General features: G+C 33.0%; 1 protein-coding gene across 1 annotated transcript in view; it reads right to left on the bottom strand.

The window, feature by feature from the left end:
• LOC123545601 (plexin A3-like) overlaps positions 1–19,706 on the bottom strand; it is a 264,006-nt gene that overhangs the window by 77,155 nt on the left and 167,145 nt on the right. Inside the window, exons 17-19 of the mRNA XM_053543563.1 lie at positions 14,613–14,749; positions 9,463–9,642; positions 383–506 (exon numbers count right to left, since the gene is read on the bottom strand). Coding sequence (XP_053399538.1) covers positions 383–506; positions 9,463–9,642; positions 14,613–14,749 — 441 coding nt within the window. The remainder of the gene's footprint in view (positions 1–382; positions 507–9,462; positions 9,643–14,612; positions 14,750–19,706) is intronic.

Genomic DNA, 19,706 nt, shown 5'->3' with positions numbered 1-19,706 from the left:
GAATTTCCTTCATTATTTGTGCTTACAGGCAAGGTACAAATAGATAGTCTATGCATTTGTTCATTGCACAGATAATTAGTTTCAGCTGTGTGGATAACAAAACCATCTTACTTTCCTGTCAAAGCATGCATTTGTAAAGGGATGGGTTTTATGCACTTTGTGCGGGGACTAGACTAGTATTTCCAAGGTCATCGGTATTTCGAACTTATTCTTTGGCAGTTTTGTATTAGCTCGAGGCCGTAGACCAATTGTATGTGAGCAGTAAAATAAAACTGTTCACAATATGCTATTCATTTTGCAATATTTCGGAGGTCAAATATCAATTGAACTGTATGTCAAATTTGCACACATTAAAACCTTGAAGAGCAAAGAAAACGTTTACCTCAGATATATATGTGCGCGTACTTGTTCCGACCGCACTTGCCACTACAGTAACAGTAGAATATAATTTTGGCGTTTTGATAGCGTGCAAATGGCTACCAACAACAGTCACAATGGTTCCTCCACTAAAATGATAATACAAGAAACATTTTATGATTAACAGTATGCATTATCTTCTACTTCGTGTGAAAGACTGAAATCAGCCCATATTAAAGACATTTGTTATTTTATATAATAATGAGATTATATTCTAGAGGGCGTAAACTTTGGGTTCTGCAAACACTTAGGTTCATGGAAACTGACCTTTGCCGGTCAGCGTGGTATCATATTCGAGTTTATATTTGTTAGATTAACATTTATGGTACTTTTACCCTGCTATCACAATGTCTTAAAATGTCATCCAATAATTGTACAACATAATCAACCCGGCAATATAATTTCAGTGTAGCAGTGATTAGCTGTAAGGCATTTCATACATGCATGATATATTTGGCAAATGAAAAAAGTTTTGTTATTGGTGAAGAGTAGATATATTGAACATATCCTGAACATATTTATGAAAAAGTTGATAGTCGCTTAACCCTTGTGCATTTGTTATTCATGACTTATTCTACTTAAAAAGAGTAGACACCGTCGTTTATATGACTGAACAATTGTTGAAAAAGACGTTAAACCCGAACACACACACACACACACACACACATACATACAAAGACTTTGGTTTATTTATTATAATTATAATAACTGTTGAATAATTATCATGATTTCCCCACTTCTAATGACTTAAAGCAAATCTGAATGGCAAATTCAGTAGTTTACGTCAACTAACCATTCTTAGGCACTCAATACAATTTAATTGTATTAACAATGTCATAATGCTTTATTTGAAGAACAAAATTATGAAGTTTGAAATGAATTACTGCCTGGCACTATATATGTTGTCTGTCTCGCTTTGAAAATGGGTGCTTTTAATACTTTTTCATTGACAATCAGTTAGAAAATGGAAAGTATGCCTGTATAGTTAGGAAATAATCATTTATATACAGGTAGGTAAGAAATTCTATGTCAAATATTTAAACTATAGAATATTGATTTGACATTTTTGTAATACATTGTGTATGATACACACATACAGACGCACGCACTTTTGCATGCACATATTAAACGTACATTAACATAATATTATTATTCTATTTTTTACATAATTTGTGAAAATGACTATCAAACGAAATGTTGAGGCACAACATTTTATAACTTTTAAATTTTACTACTTTTTGATTGCAAAGGACAGACAGCTTAATCTTTTATTTTAATTTATTGATTGCATTTTGTCTAATACATGTACAATAGTTGTATCAACGTAAAAACTCTGACAATAATAAGCAGGAGGGAATAAACTAATGACAATATCATTCTCTGACTATTGTTCCTGCCTACTAGCACCATGCCAGAAAGAAATGCCAACATATATGTTATACCCTACCCCTAGGTTTACTATAAAAACCATGGTTATGAACGGGAAAATATACTTACCCATTTCAGTCGCGCATTTTTCTCACCTAAAACGTGCATTTCGGTAATGGGTACAAATCATACAGAACAAGTGGTAATTTATTTTCTATCGTGCACCAGTCATATTATCGCAATATTTCATATCGCAGAGACACTCCGCATATTTTATGCATTCTTCAAAGTAAAAGAAAAATCTCAGATGTGGTATGCACATGATAGGTGAAATGTAATTATAACACGATTAGCAAATAAGCTACATACATGTAGATCAAAATCTATCTCGGGTTATTCTTCAATAACCCACGCGCGTGCAATGACGTCATTCGATCCAGGTGCATAGCACAGTCATAAAAGTAGTTACCATTTTTTCTAATACTGTTGATACTGGTATGTCGTGTTAGAATCGAAATAAAAAGTTCCCAAGTGTGATTTATCGTAGAATAACCCGAGTTTTTCGTTCTTATCACGTATATTTTTAAGCATAAGAACTCAAAACACGGGTTATTCTACGATAAACCACACTTTGGAACTTATTATTTCTTAAACAAACAAAACAGAATGTAAAATATTCACATTTATGCAATAAAACTGGAAAAAATGAATGAAAGTCATCTAAGAAATGTTTTTGAATTTGAAATCATACAATGGTACACATTTGTATTGTTTATTTAATTCACATTGCACATTTATGTTGCAAATGCACGTTTTAGCACTCACGTGTAGTAAACGGCAATTGACCTACATTTCCCTATCGGCCATCCACAATAATTTTGTCATCAAGCCCGGAACTACATTAGGGAAGCTCATCCAAATTCATCCAAGTTGTTTTCCTGTATTGTTGATGAAAGCATAAAATATGCGGAGTGCCTCTGCGATAGGAAATGTGACCGGTACATAATGGAATATAAATTACGTCATGTTTAATATGTATAGAACCCATTTACCGAACAGCGCGTTTTAGCTTTGACGTGATTGAAATAGGTTAGTATGCTTTCCCGTTCTTGACCATGGTTCTTATAGTTTACCTAGGGGTTAGCGTTTAACATGAACAGTGACATTTTCTTTCTGGTTTGGTGCCAGCGATAAGGGTGAAAACGTTTTAAAGTAATTCTCTGCCTACAAAAGGCAAATTTTGTTTTAAAAATAGATGTCAATTTAGTCCCATTTGTCCCTCATATCTAACCGATGTTTTTGAGTACAAAACCTTCCAATTATAGGTACCAATGACCTTCACCAAGCCATTTAAACTACAGTTGAACCCTGGTCTCTATGCAAGACATCTATGTACTAGGTTTGGTCTATTTGCTCCATTTCTAACTGTAGTTATAAACTAAGCTCTTTGATTTAAGCAGCACAAAATGAAACTGAAACTTCAGTAAATCTACCTACGTACCAAGTGTTGTGACGATTTCTCCTTTCCGAATCTTTGATCTTATATTTAGATCAAATGCTGTTGACCTCAATTACCCAAAATAAAATCAGATTATTGGCCTCTATGCATACTTCATATTTACCAAATTCACATGTTAAACTGCAGCTGTTAACTGGAAAATAGTTATTCAATTTTTAGTAACAGTAATCTTAACCTTGGCAAAAGCAATCCAAAATGCAACTAAACTTTTGCATCCATGCAAACTTCTTCAATACCAGGTTTTGGAGTAATATCATATTCCTAACTGAAGTTACTGGGCATAAAACACTTTTATGCTCTTAGTAGCAGCAACCTTGATCCGAGTAATTTGAAATCATACCACAGTCTCCAAATGATACATTATGTACTAAGATTAGTGAAGAAACTGGACATTAGCAATTTGCAAAGAAAATCACTATATAGTCACTTTACATAACTTAGGGATATAACTCATGTGTTCCTTGGGTAATCCCACTGTAACTTGCTAGTCGATATTTCCCTACAGCACTTGACATTTCTCCTATTCTTTATTGGAATTGTTTTAATCATGTCTTAGGTATGGCTCCGAGTGAATGGAAAAACGGAATAATAACGGTACATGTTAACTATATAAAACTGGAAGCAGCACTAAATATGTATTATATGTAAGTAAAATTTGCCACGAATCTTGTCTTACTCTTGTAATCTAACTAAAATTTGCTGGGCCGCATTTCCTTATCATAGTTGACATTTCTACAATATTTTATCAAATTACTCCCAACAAAATCTACGATGCGGCTAAAGAAAATGTAATAAGACTTCTGAAAGTGTACTTAATATGTCTGTACGAAGGTTTTGTCTTATGTAGCAATGTAAATTTGTCGAGCCGCATTTCCCTAAAGCATTAATATTTCTATCATATTTAACTGAAATCCTTAGTTGAAACAAAATCTACGAGGTGTTGCCGTTACTTGATCGTCGTTTATGTTCATTTATTTTCAAGTGCAATAGGAGATACAGCTTTGATACTTTGCACAGATATTATTCTACACTAGATGAGTGTGTATACCAAATACAATAATGTTGTCAGTATTTAAAAATTGTAATTTCTGAATTGTTTTTTTGTTGTTGTTGTTGTTCTTTATGTCCACTTGTCTTCAAGTGAGGGGTATTGCATATTTCATTACCTCTCATGAACAGACTCAATCAAATCGAGTCTGGTATTATGCTGCTTGATTGCGTTCTATGCTTTCAAATGATCTTTTCACAGTATTTATTCAATACTGTAAAGGCGATATCTTTGAAATATTGCAGTTTATAATTCTCGAATAAAACTACTTTTTTCCACTGGACTGGGTATGTATTAACGGAAGGAAAGTCATTTTTAAAACAAGGCAGGGCTCTTAGTAAATGACTTTTTTAAATGATGCGTCAGGGTCAATTTGTTGTCTTTTTCTATCTGGCGCAGACGGACATCAGAAATTTGCGTTTTCTTTCTTCCGTGAAAACCCAGTTTTAGTAGCATAAAAGATGCAATGCAACCTATAGCAGGTTTTGCTGTATAAGTAACCAACCCTTAACGCCGTGCCATCTACTGAAAGCGTATAGGCGACTCGCTTACTCCCTTGTATACTCCCTCCAAAATGTGGTCTTCGGAAAAAGAAGAGGGTTAAATTTCCTCGATAACCCTGAATGTATTGAATCGCAAGCAACTTGCGCGATGATTTTGTAATCGGCCGGTTTTTATTGAGGCGAAGTATCAGCCTCAGTGCTAACATAATCTTATACAGACTTCCAAAAATGAGTCATTCCCAAATGCAAAAAGGCTAACAAAATAGTGCTTAAAATATTTCTACCTCCTTGACAAAATAATCTTTTTGTATAATCACACTGTCATACTTTACCCAGCAGACATATCAAATAAAGTGAGTATCGTACAAGTTCAATGTGTTTAATATCGGCAATATTTATTTAAGAGCGCAATAATACAGCTTTAGTAGTAGTAATAACCATTACGGAGACTGACGATTCAAATGTCCGCAACGAATCGTGTGCTTTCGGAACAATGTACAGAATGGTGATTAGGCTAACAATGGAATTAACTGCTGTTCCGTTTGTGACCAAATTACTGTATCACTATACCTTGAAACTATGTATCATTAACGTGTACGAGGTATGCAAAGTTTGCGTTCAGCTGTGACGACTTCACCAAGTGCATGTTGGAAAAAAACAACTGAAAGTTGACTGGAAAAAATGGAAGCTGAAAATCAAATAGATCTTATGCTACGGAAAACCGTTGAAACGTTCCTCTGTACATGTATCTTCACAGGACAGTCTCAGACTTTCAGAAAGCTGTATTTCAGAAAAGAGGTTAAGCCTAAAATCTACTATAAATTTGTCTTACATAAAAAAATAACAATATTTCTAAAATTGTTTTCACAATACCCGCAAATATGTCGTTTATAGATATAGTTTACTCTGCATAGGCATAGCAAAACAATTTTTTCGCCCAATCAGTTTTCTGAAAGCTTTGATTTAATATGTCACAGAATGCATATACATCTTTGAAAATGTACAACACGTTCCTACATAATTATTTTACGTGTACCAAAACATTCTTGAGATTGTGATCCTGTGTTACGAATTTTAAGCGATATGCAAATATTTGGTTAAACATTATTTTTGTTATTCCGAAAGATGAAAATGATCACTTAAAGATTTGATGCTGTTGGTATACGTGTTGTTGATTTTTGAGCCCCTGTTATGGACATTTAAACCTGTTGACAGTTTCCAAGCAACAACAGAATAGTCACTTAAAATTGTACCGGAATCATAAAAGTCATCACCTATGCAAACAATACATTTAGTCTCTTCGTGTCATGTTTTTTATGCAAGAATACCGACAATACACGCTTATTTTGAGTATCCACGTCTGCAGATCCCCTTGAGATTTGTTGGTGACCTAAACTTTCGATCTCGGACACCAACAACCCCACGACGTTAATACAAAAAAAACGTGTTTTATTCCTATATCATTAGGTTAGCACGTAGGCCAAAACTATAAGCCTAGTTGCATTTTGTCAGAATTATTTCTTTACTTATAAAGTTGGAAATTCTACAACAATGTAGGTTTAAGGTCCACTATACTTGAATACTATAAGGGCAAATGATTTGAAACTTAACCAGCTTGTTAATGACCATTAGTCGACAGAGTATTCAAGTCACAAACCATAGCTCTGTTTTGCATTTGTTATAAATTAGGCTCTTTTTGACTTAATAATGGTATCTTTAGTAATGTTATTTCATTTCATTTTTCTTGAATATTGTAGTTTTGGAAATTTATACATTTTGTCATCGTTACAAGAGTAAGAAGTCTAAGAATCATAACTGTTTTCTTGCATATTGCCTCACAACGAGAATAGGCACCCGCAATCGGGGCTCTTGTTTCTTCTATGAAGATGAGTTGGCGTCCATGATTTCGATTACATGCATCTGAATATTGCGGATATGCTCATCCCGCGTTGCAGCAACTGTTTGGTATAAAGCTGCTGAAACTGGCACTATGAATGTCTTTTTTCTGTTCTATATTTTTCGTTCTCACTTTAACGAATGTTTGCACGAATGTGGTATATTGAGTGTGGTTTGATATATGATTTCTTTACTTACAGTGATAAAATTGCACATCAATAGCGCTCATTAAAGTTACATTCAAGTAATTGAAAGTATATAAACATAATTCTTGATAATAAAAAACAAATCTGATATTTTGATAGAGAGGTTGCGATTTTATACGTGTACGTGTATATGTATGCATAGTTAATCGTTATATATATTTAAAAGCGTCTGCTAATGAACATCCTTTTTTTCTTTGAAAAAGAAAGTGAAAGCATGTTTAAATCTAAAAGAATATGGCTGCATTCGATAGGTTTATGGTTTATTATGGCCAGATGGTAAGGACCTTTATAGCAAACTATTCGGCTTAATTCTTATTTTGCTTTTATGATAAACTGTGTAGTCTTTGGCATTTCAATTGTAATTTGAGGGGCAAAACTACATATCCAACAGATAGAATTTTCTGACACTTTGTAGGGTACCAGCAAGCCAGTTTTTACAAGACGGACAATCAAAATTTAAAACGTAACAAACAAGAGGGCAATGTTTGCCCTAGATCGCTCACATGAGTTACATACCATGTTTGAAAAGCTTTGTTAGGAAAATATCTATGAAACTATTTTAAAATAGAGCCAGTGTTTTTTTTAATCCAAAAGGTTCCTCTAAATAAATACGAGGAGGAAAGGGCGGGGCAATGATAACATTGGATACTCAGAGACAATAATGAAAATAGTGAAAAAAATCAAGCAGGGTGGGGGTGGTGGAGGCTTAATGTTAGCGGGACCTAGAAATAATTTGGTAGAGGGCTACTTAAAGAACACTGCTATCAAGTTATCTTAAAAGTGAACCAGCGGCTTGAGCGTAGAAATTTCAAATTTTCAATAGAGCCACGTAGGGAAAACTAGTCTCTCTCCTGGCGCTCAAGATTTTTTATATGAAAAATTAATAGTGGGTCACCAAAGAAACATTTCTGAAAACCATTTCAAATCAAATTCAAATAAAACTAGGAAAAGAAAAATTTTCAACGTTTTCTATACAGCCATTAAGGGAAAGCGAGCCCTGCCTCGCGGCGGCCATAAAACAAAATGATTTTAAGAAATTAAGTAGAAAGCATAAATGATCATTTTAGTGAAGTTACCTGTATTTTTAAATCAAGTCAGCAGTTTCAGAGTATTTTTAATTTTTTACCTGTAGCCATTTTTGTGGCCATTGATAGTTAAATTCTGCATGGATGACCAGATTTGAAGAAATATGAAAGGGGAACCCAAGGAGCATTTCTGTAAAGAGACGACGGACGAACGGACGGATTGACGATGGACGGCAGACATCCCACGATCCTTTAAGCTCACCATGAAAAATTCGTGCTCATGATAAGCTAAAAAATAAATTTCATTCTTATCAACTTTTGCACTTTTTAGCGAATGGTCATTGTGAACTACTGTGAATTCATTAATTTCGTGGTTTTGGTCAAAATGGCAATTCGTGGGGATATGAATTCGTGGATTTCAACTTTACAACATAAAATGAATGGAAATTTTACTTGTTCGTTAGGATTAAATTTCGTGGATTGACTCAACCACGAAATCCACGAAAATTTGTCCCCCACGAATATTAATGATTTCACAGTAATTGGAAACTACATAGATTACGCTTTAAACACACGCTTTTTGCATTTTGCATTTGAGTAAGCAAGCAAAATGTAGAACACCATCTCTAAGAGTAGACTAAGAAGCTATAGAAAAAAATGTTGAACGTCAAATGATTTGCACCAGTATTTGGTTTAGATTATTTTTGAGAAGAAGCAAGTATTTAAATGAATGATTTTACACACAGACTGACCGACCATCCATTCAAGAATTGTTTTATTATATGAAATCAAAAACATATTTCAAATTTTCAACCCTGCGAACCTGTGTTGAAATATATTCCCTATCAACAGCATAAACAATGGATCAGCAAGGAGACATGTAACGGTTATTGACCCAACGCTTCGACATTGCTTATTTTAATCTATTTCTGCTTTAAAGTATTAGTGGAAATCAAAACGATTAACTTGTATACTGTATGGATTGAATACGAACTTCTCCTTGAGATACACTTCCCTCTGAAAGTTCGGAGAAAAGAAATACTTAATTCAAAACTGTCTAACTATAAGATATAAAATTTATTACTTTTCGTGACTAGTCTTTTAACAAACATTCCACTGCTTAAAATCCTCAAACATGCTGTTAAAATCTCTCTGTGTGTTGTTAATTATAATTTCACTTTTGGAAAGAAAACATTTAGCTGTCTCCAGATATTTGGAGGGCATTTCAAAATATGAATTTAATATTAATATTTAGACATCAGATATTGTCAAGTTATCCCCTTCACATTTCAAAAGAACATTTTTCAATCTTTTATAACTATTGACTTGCATATGATTTAATTAGAAATATCAACTGAATGATGCACTGAGATCAATAAAAAGCTATTTTTCACTTTTCTGATTTTTTTGAGGTTATTTACCCACCAGAGAAATTTTCTAGATTGTTATTTTGACTCATTCTTTACTTATTAGAACTTACCTTGCAAAACTTGTCTTCGGGTGTATCACTTTGATGAACGGATCTTCCAAATATGTGTATTTCAATTTTCCAAGAACTTCCGCACCATCAATTTTTATCACTGCTTCTGATGTAACGGCAGTTGTTTTGTACGAATTTAGACCCAAAGTCTTGCAAATAAGGCTATTTGGTGCAACTGTCCTGGAAATGTAATTTCTTGAACTTTATAACAGGCATGAAGTATGTCAGCAGATAAAGTTTGTTTCAACAAGCCTTACAAAAAGTAAACTTGAAGACAAAACTAGAATACTGCTAACACTTTTTCAAGGGTCAGAATTAACATAATGTCCCGCACAATTCAAGTAAGTGCTCCTACAACTGAAAACAGTGATCACTTTCCTGATTTTGTAATAGAAAATTAAAAACAACCGCTAAATCTTTGTCTTCGAGGCAATCTCATATCACAGTTTTAAGAATGTTAATGAAATAGATTTTTTTGCAATGACCCTCAAACTACAGAACTGATTACCAAATAGGATAGTTATACTGTAAGTAATGTGTTAGAGATAGGGGACTCAGCTAATTTTGGACAAATATATACCAGTACAAATAAATCGTGTAAGGCGTAAATATCAACCAGACTGGTTTACTTCCGAAATATCAGAAGCAATGAAAAACGTGATCTATTTTCTCATTATAAATCTTCTAAATTGTACAAAGATAAAAGAAAATCAGTTCTCACGTTGATACGACTACAACAACACCAACAACAAAGCAGTTAGAAAAAAAAAATGCACTAGGAAAAATGATTCTAAAACAGAGATTAAAAGTTACACATAAATACTGTAATTGTTACAAACGATGAAGAGAGGCAAATGCTTTGGACGATTTGTTTGCGAAAATTGCAGAACAAAAGAAAATCCAATTCCGAAACTAGACTTAAAGATATTACTGATAATTTAAATTCTATATTGCCATCCGATGAATTATTATTCGATATCCCTTTGATATCTTTTGAACAGGTTCTGAAATATTCGCAAAATCTTGATACATCAAAATCTTCTGGACTTGACCAAAATTGGCAAAAACTATCGGAACCATCCGCTTCTTTCAGGTTTATAATCACAGTATTATACAAGAATCCTTTTTGTTGATAGATGGAAAAGTGTAAAAGGTAAATCAATTTGAAAAAAGGCGATCATGATAATACTAATAATTGTAGATCGATATCATTTCCACTAACATTGTCAAAAGTGATTAAAACATGTACATGACAGTCTAATTAATCATTCAATTGTTTCAAACGTGTACATGAAACTCAACGTGGATTTAGGAAAGTACATTCGACTGAACCTGCACTTTCATTTATGATTAATAAATGGCTGAATGCAATAAAGGAGAGATATCTTGTTGGGGTGGTATTGACAGAGTTTAGAAAAAACTTTTGACCTTGTAAACCACGCTATTCTCTTGTTGATATTAAACTTTATAAATTCAGTAAATCAACAATAGACAGGTTTAGTTATTACATGAAAATAGTAAACTATCAAGCAAAAAATACAATTTCGAGTTATATGCCACATGAGTTAATATTAGAGTTTCTTCTGTTTCTCCTATTTATTGATGACCTACCACAGACAATACCGTGGTAATCTGCCGACCTCCAAGCAGATGACACAATGTTTTATGACATTACAAAAAAAAAAAAAAAAAAAAGGATGTGCTTCAGACACACTTAAGGTGGAATGCGCCCCAAATTGTTTGACCCAATTTCGTCCTGAAATTTATACTGTATAAAATTCAAGATATATGCGATTGAGCTCTGGTTTTACTTTGTCGCCATATTGTTCGTGTTTTTTGCTATTGTGTCACAAACATGGCCCCTGATGTCACTTTTCGTGTAACGCCCAGTTCAGTGTGCTTTCGGCATTTTTCCTTTTCCTGCGCTCTGAATGTCATATCAATGATTAATACAAAATAATTGTCACTTTGCATTCAGAAAATGCTACTTAATGGTATGAAATTCAGCGAATTTTAAGATTTACGCCTAGGACGTCAGAGACGATATTGTGACGTCAGAACGGAAAAACTCACATCGTTTTGCCTTAAAATCCAGTGTATAAAAAATCGGCTCGATAAAAGAACGTACAATTTTGGTATGTTGTTTCGCAGTGTGTGTACGTCTAGAAGACACATAAATACTTAGGGGTCACCGACTTTAATTTTTCAATATTTGACGATATTTTACCCCTACCCCATTAAGAAATGACGCGTTTAATCGTTATTTTTTTTTTAACAAAATAATCTAAAGAATATGCGAAGCTGCATGCAATAACGGATAATAAATTCGGAATGAACTGATGAAATGAATCGACATGAAAGTATTGAGAGACATATGGTGAGATTTGCTAAAAACGTGTTAAAGAAAAAGTCGATTTTTTAAAACGTATTAAAATGTAATAACATTCAGGTGATTACGGACATGTTCCGAAAAGAAGAATTGTAGATATGAAATATCTTAATGAAATATCTTAATTAGATATTTGAGAAAGGGTGGAAATTATGTAAACGACATTTCGCATCTATGGAAATTATCGAAAAAGACTTTTGATCATTGGTTAATCAAGATGTATTATGTGTGTTGATTCCTTGATATGACTTAAAATTATTTAAATTCAAGTGTTCAGATTGTGAACACGAAACTACAGTTCATCTATACCCAGGGCATCCGGAGGAACAGATAGGGCTTTTACTTGTTCCGTACTTCTTAAATCTGAAAGCTGCAACTAGTGAGTGTTTTATGAAATATTTTCTAGTATTCATTATTAAGAGCTTGTAACTGCGCTTGATCAGAAGGTTCCCGCTAAAAAATAAATTATTTGCATCGGAGCAGCAGTTGTGCTTGATTGTAATAAAAAGACACTGTCTCAAGAATAAATTCTCTGCGTCTGACCAGCTGCAATACTTTATAATCATCTGAAGATCTTTGTTTTTAAGAATAAAGTCTGTTCGCTGGACTAACTACTCTGCCTTACTATGACCTCACTGTCTTTGTCTCTTTGTCTCTCTCGTGCGGAAGGTCGGGACTTTGGTCGCTAGTCGTTTACCAAGGATACAAGAAAATACCAGTTGCTCAGCATTATGCGTATAGAACAGACTCTTCTCTCAACTCGTAATCTCGCACGAATGAGATGTGGAGATTGATGTCTAAACTGGTAGAATTTGTTTCATGATTCACAATAAATTAATCCGTGTAAAAAATATTAATTTCATATCAGATAGAGGATCTGGTATACTATTTTCGTACTAATTATACATGTGAAATGGAGCAAGAGTCCGACATGCGTCGATAAATATTTCTGGTAAAATCAGGCAATCCCTCATATCATAAAATTACATAAGAACGAAATTTCTAAATGTTTAAAACATGTTTAAGTACCTATTTTCACGAAATTAAATCATCAACTGACCGCATACTAGCTTTTTTTACAAAGCTAAGTTAGCATTTTGCATTAGACTGAGAAGATTAGTAACAGAAAAGTCATCTATTCTTCAAGCTTTGAATCTGCATTTTTAAATTTTCAATAGGAATAACAAATGGATAGTAAAAAGTGGATATATTGTCCATAAGTAATGACCTGACCCTCAATAGAAAAATAACTACTGCGTAGGTATTCTTTATGATTTAAAAAATATCGCATGTGTATGTAGCTGCGGGGACAAAACGATTAGCCATCAATCTCGTAGTTGTGGGTTGTAGTCCTCAGTCTAACATCTTTTTTATTTATTTTTTAAAAATTTCACTCCAAATTTTACAAGCCGGAAAATTAATACACTTATCTATTTATTTTTATGGTTCATTTATTGAAAGAAATATACTTGTATTCAAGACAGTTTGTAGTAAGTGTCGAATAAAATTTTTAAAGCAAAACTTGATGTGATTTTTTCCGTTCTGACGTCACAAAATCGTCACTGACGTCCAAAGCGTCAATTTCATTTCTCTGAATTAGTAGTATTTTCTGTTTGCAAAATGAACATGTTTTTGTATATTTTTTCATTTATATGACATTTAGAGCGCAGGAAAGGAAAAATGCCGAAAACATTCGGAACTCGGCATTGCACGAAAAGTGACGTCAGGGGCCATGTATCTGACACAATAGCAAAAAACACGAACAATATGGCGAAAAGTAAAACCGGAACTAAATCGCACATATCCTGAATTGTGTACAGTATAAATTTCAGGACAATATTCGGCAAAAAAATTTGGGGCGCATTCCACCTTAATCGGTGCATTTTGTTTCTTAAAACGTTAGTGCTAAATTTTTGTTTGCAATTAAATACAGAAAAAACAAAGGTAGTCTTCATTATCACAGCTCAAAGAAAACTTGCTTTACCTTACTGTAAACTTAAGAATAACTACAAAGATATTTCCTTGGAAAAAGTTCAGGAGGGAAAATTCTTGGTAATATACTTTCAAGATAATCTTAAGTGCTCATAAAAACATGTTTGCAAAAAATAGTAATACATTTGATTATTTTATAGAATCAGAGAATTTTAACGGTGCCATATCGAACTATGTTTTATAAAGTATATACAACCACATCTAGATTATTGTGTTATTATCTGGGGATAACGTCTACAAATAACCCAAGTCATAAGATTAGAAAAATGAACTGTCGCACTTTTTTGGTATCGAATTTCAAGATTTTTCAAGATTTTGATCAAACTTTGAAATAACTTGTTATTCAAAAATTTAAGCTAAACGTAGTTTTTCCAGAAAGCATCGATGTTTTATGTTACATTCTGATACAAATTAAATTCGTATATACCAAATTCAAACTGTGAAATATTTTAAGGATGTCTTTTATATTATGTTCAGTTGTAGGAGTTATTTGCAAATAGAAATCGAACCCTCGTCTTCATCGCCATGTTTTACATCTTTATGAAATGGAATGGTGGAAAAATTGATTTTAATGTTATCTACTGCCCCTATATATAAAGAATTTCCTCACTTACTTGACAGAAAATCTGAGCTTAAAAAACTTCCAAAACTGATTAATAAATGATTATTTTTTTCCTTTACAAAAGAAACAGCTCATGACTTAAAATGGTCTGTCCAGTATAGCCGCAATTATTAATGTACAACGATATTTAAACCTTCGTTTACATACTTTGTGAGAATGCATGTGTTGTCTCCTATTGTAACAGTGGCGTTTCTTCCAATATCCAAATGTTTGCCATGTAGTGATACAGATGTTCCCCCAGACATCGGTCCAGAAGTCGGCTTTATAGAAGTAACCATTGGAATCTGAAATTATTTATAATTTGAAATGTTTAAGAAGCTATTTCAATGGTTGTCATAACAGTTAATACCTTTTTTGCATTATTACACTTTGAACAAAGCTTAACTTTCAAATTGGGTGAAATTAAATCTTAAGATAAGAAGAATACATAAAGATACATGAAAACTAGAGCTGTTTATGAGAAAAGCGCATGTCTCCCACAACTGCCTTATCATTTGAATAGTTATGTATCTGAGTCAACCATGCACCAATGACTTAGAGTGCGGATTCTGGCATCAACCATGCACCAGTGACTTAGAGTGCGGATACTGGCATCTGTGTACAGAGCGATTTTCGGTAATTCAAGGGCCATAATTCTGAAGTGTCTACGCCGATTGGACTGGATATTGAACTTTCCCGATGACTTATTAGCAAACACATTTTGTTCAAGTTTGGTGAAGATCGGATGAGAAATGTTGGACTTAGAGTGCGGACAAGATTTGTGACAGACAGACAGACAGACGGACACACAGACAAGAGTAAATCAATATGTCTCCCACCACATTGGTGTGGGAGACGTAATATCTAGTCTTTAACTGAGAATTGTCAACTATACAAATTGAGATCAGTGGAAATTTAACTTGCAGGATAAAAGGTAGTTCAGACAAAATGTATTGCAAGCAAATAAAAATGAGTTAAACTTGCCGATCATATCCAGAAAAGCATCTGACAGATCATGTAAGAAAATATATAATATATAAATGTCCCATAATTCAATCCTCACATTTACAGCTTTTTTTCTAACTTTTGACATAATGACAAAGATTCGCTTTGATGTAAACTGTCAGATTTGGTTGAAAAAAAAAAAAAAAAACAGGTAATGTTAACGGTGACTTTCTGTTTTGCAACATTAGAATTTTTAATACAGAGATATCATCCCGACAAATGTTTGTTTTAAAAAAGGTTTTGGTTTATATTTCTCTCTATATAACAATATTGTACATACAAAATATATGAAAAGAGAGATGATTTCAGCTTGAATATTAAAAATTGTAAAATCAAGAAAATGGATTCATCCCTGGTTGCGTCTGTGTGTATTCCTAAATTAATGAGCGTGTAGTTTTGATGTGGATTTCAATGAACGTAATCAAATTATTACAAATAAACTTTTACAGCAAAGATATCATTACAAGCTTCGTAAACAGTTTGTTAATCTTACTGTCTAATATTAGAATTTGATAATCATATAAGACACTTCAGCGCAAAGGTCTATCACAACCTAATTTTGATGGGTATGTTGTTTACAAACTTCGTAAGATTATTTAGTGATAACTCTCCAGTTGTAATCGGTAAATATATAAATAATTTTATTAAATAAATTTACAACCCGAATGTTTTAAGGCACACCGCATGTTCGATGATTAACCCTTTTACAGTTTACTACGCTTTCCTCTTTGACTATGTCTGAGAGAAAAGGTGGAAAATTCCATGTAATCCATATTCTGGCCTGTTTCGTCGTTCCCTTAAAGGTACTTTCCATTATACTTAGTGTTCTGTAAAGGCACTGGGTACATGCCGTTATGTCTTTTTAGATTTGCTTTTAACATAATTTTGTGTTTAACATACAATACCTTCTTTCACTAATGGTTTGTTGGGGATTCCTCTGGCAGGGTTTACTTTCATCTAGCTGTGCCTTTCCAACATGCTAGAGATAAACAGGGTTAACACAAACCAAAAAGCAAAACTTTGAGGACTTTTCAAGGATTTTCCACTTAAATTGCAGGAGTACTTTTCAACTATGTTCAAGGCTTAATAAACGTGCGATACAGATTCTAAATTCAAATTATTCTCGGCCGTCGGAATGTTTCCAACACGTCTTTTATCTTTTTATTTGTTTGATTTCACTCCAGTGTCACCCATTTCTCCAACATCGTGTTGCTTTTTCACACTATTTACATTCTGATCACAAATATAAACGTCTATTATGCTTGTTTTTAAAATTATATGACGCTGAATAAACAGGCCAAGTGCATATGCTTTGAAAACATTTATAAAATGCATTTTATGTAAAAGCAAGGGGCTTCCGTTGTCGAATGGTTAAAGTCGATGACTTCGAATCACTATTTCTCAAGTGTATTTATTCGGTTCTAAGAGATTCCTCAAGCCAGATTCTGTGTTAACTTTAAGTTCATATAAAAGATTAAGGTTCTCAAATACGTATCTTAAATGTATATTCATATATTATATGGGTTTTTATGCATAAACAGTTTCTTGAAAATTATTACTGATGAGGTACTGTAGCTACATCGAAACATTTAAGGCAGATACATATTTAGCATTTTGCTTGGCTAAATTTTATATAGAAAACTTATATAGTTTTAGAGATATTTTTAATGTCAGACTTTCGAAAAGTATCGTTCATAAGTACGCATGCTAATTTTATAGCTGATTTTTTCCGTACAATATTAGTCATTAAATATTAAGAGGAAAGTGTCGTTATCCTTTTTTTATTTAGCTTTCATTTTATTTAAATTTTATCTTGAATTAATAAGTTATTTTTTGCGCGCTACAAATGTTGAATTCAACGCTGTTCAAAGGAAGCTGAGAGAGACCTGAGTGACCATATCATTTACAATTTAACTACATAAGAGCGAGCGGTGTTTCACTGTATTCTAGAATCTAAAAGAAATAAAAGAATTATCCAAGTTCACACTTTTTTGTTTCATTCGAGGCATGGGGACATGGTGGGAAACACATTTTGAATGTTAACGTTTTAATGAACAGCTGATTATATTTTTTTAAAATGTTATAAGGCTAGATGATGCACAAAAATAACGATAATCGCATTTACCAGACTTCTACAGGTCACTATCGTATCGCACAACATCATACTCAATGGCATTTATAACGGAGAATTAATTCGAACTTTTTGTATATTGGAATGTATATTGAAATGCTGTCAAATAATTAGACAGACCTGTATATTTCATTTTTGTTGTTTTTGTAGTTAGGAGCATGGGATTAGTGAATAACTGATTTATCGCGACATAGAGGTGGTAATAAGACTTGGTAAATGTGTAGAAGGCTTTGAATATTTATATGCCGGCTTTGAACTAACGGATTCTACCAGTCTGGGTATATCGAACAGCTGACGTTCCAAACTGAGATTCAAATTCTTGATCTACAATAAATGTATCAGTATACATGTCAACAATATGCAACTCCCTGGAATATGAATAGACACCGTAAAATGGAATGGACTAAGCAACTGAAAATTAATTTTGTTTATAAAGTTTTTAACTTATTTTGAACTTGAAACAGAGTACTCCAAATTGTATGCTTTATGGAGACCTGGGGTATTACCTCTATCTATTCATATTAAGAGTAGGGTATTGTGTTTTTGGAATAAGATCTTGAATAGGAAACATGAAAAAAAAGTCGTGTTTTATATGATCCTTCATACACTCTGTATAGTAATAATATGGTTAAGCTTCCTTGGATTAGTATGTTCATAAATTATTAGATTCATTTGGTTTATCAAACTATATGATTAGTTATGTTGCCACTTCAACTCTACTGTTGAAAAATTGTTAAAAATAGACTTAAAGATAAGTTCATTCAAAACTGGTATAGGTCACACTACACTTAATAGTATTCCCTATATATTCTATATTTTAAAGAGCTACCAAACATAGCTAGATAGATAGATAGATTTATTTCGATAATTGAGCAAAACATAACATAGTTACAATACATGCATATAATAAAATTTATAATCAAATATAAAAGTTGTCATATGAAGTAATGTGTTATGAACTATGTCAGTCACATCAATATCAAGGATGACACAAGAAAGAGAAAAAAAATCTCTTATTTCCATTGTGGTCCTTGGTACCAATGGTCTGACATAGAGAGGCATGAAACATTAACATGAATATATATAAAAAAATTACCGAGTTCATTATTATAAAATAACGTATATGTTATGCATATGTAATTATAATTGCTCAATTTATGATTCTTAATTAAATGAAAGACATATGAATAAATAGACACCAATATCACATCAATATCACAGTACATTGTAAAAATATAATTTCTTAAAAAAAATGCATTACAACCAGGGACTAGATAACAGAAAGAACACATAAGTTCAGCAATGAAGCTTATCGTTAAGAAAGTGGTCCTTTACCGCCCTTTTAAAACTAGATATGTTGGGCAATTGTCTTATGTGGGGAGGCAACATGTTCCATAACTTGCAGCCCAAGTAGGAAAAAGACTTTAGGCCAAAACCTTTAACTTTCGGTGGCACAAATGACCCATTTTGGCTAGATCTAGTTTGGTATGTGTGAACAGAATCCTGTTTAACGATATGATGACCCATGTAATCAGGGGATTGACCATTTTTTATTTTAAAAACATGACAAAGAGTAATTTGTTCAACTCTTCTGGAAACGGGTAACCAGTCTAGGGAAATAAAATGATGTTGTTCAATATGACATCTGTGTTCCAAGTTCAATACAAATCGGATCAATTTATTTTGTGTAACCTGTAGTTTGTCCTTCCAAAATTTTGTTAAACCAGGATACCAAAATGAACAAGCATAGTCAAAATGGCATTGAATAAGGGATAAAACCAAAAGTCTTTTAGTATGTTCATTAAGATAGGCCTTCTTTCTATAAAGAAATTTTAACCTGGCATTAGCTTTCTTAATAATGGAACTAGCCATAGATTCACCAGTTAAACTCTGATCTAAGGTTGCACCCAAGTATTTGACAGCTGAGGTAGGATTAATAACTTGACCATTACACTTTATATTAAGGTCCCTATTAGTCCTAAGTTTAGGCTTGGAACCAAATATAATAGATTCAGTTTTACCCAGATGTAGAGACAATTTATTATCAATTAACCATTGACTAACCATTTCAAGATCTTTAGCTAGATCATTTTCAATAGATGACTTAGTTTTACCAGAGACCATTA

The sequence above is a fragment of the Mercenaria mercenaria genome, chromosome 5 (genome assembly GCF_021730395.1).
Source record: "Mercenaria mercenaria strain notata chromosome 5, MADL_Memer_1, whole genome shotgun sequence".
Lineage (NCBI taxonomy): Eukaryota > Metazoa > Mollusca > Bivalvia > Venerida > Veneridae > Mercenaria > Mercenaria mercenaria.
This window is presented reverse-complemented; position numbering and strand designations above follow the sequence as displayed.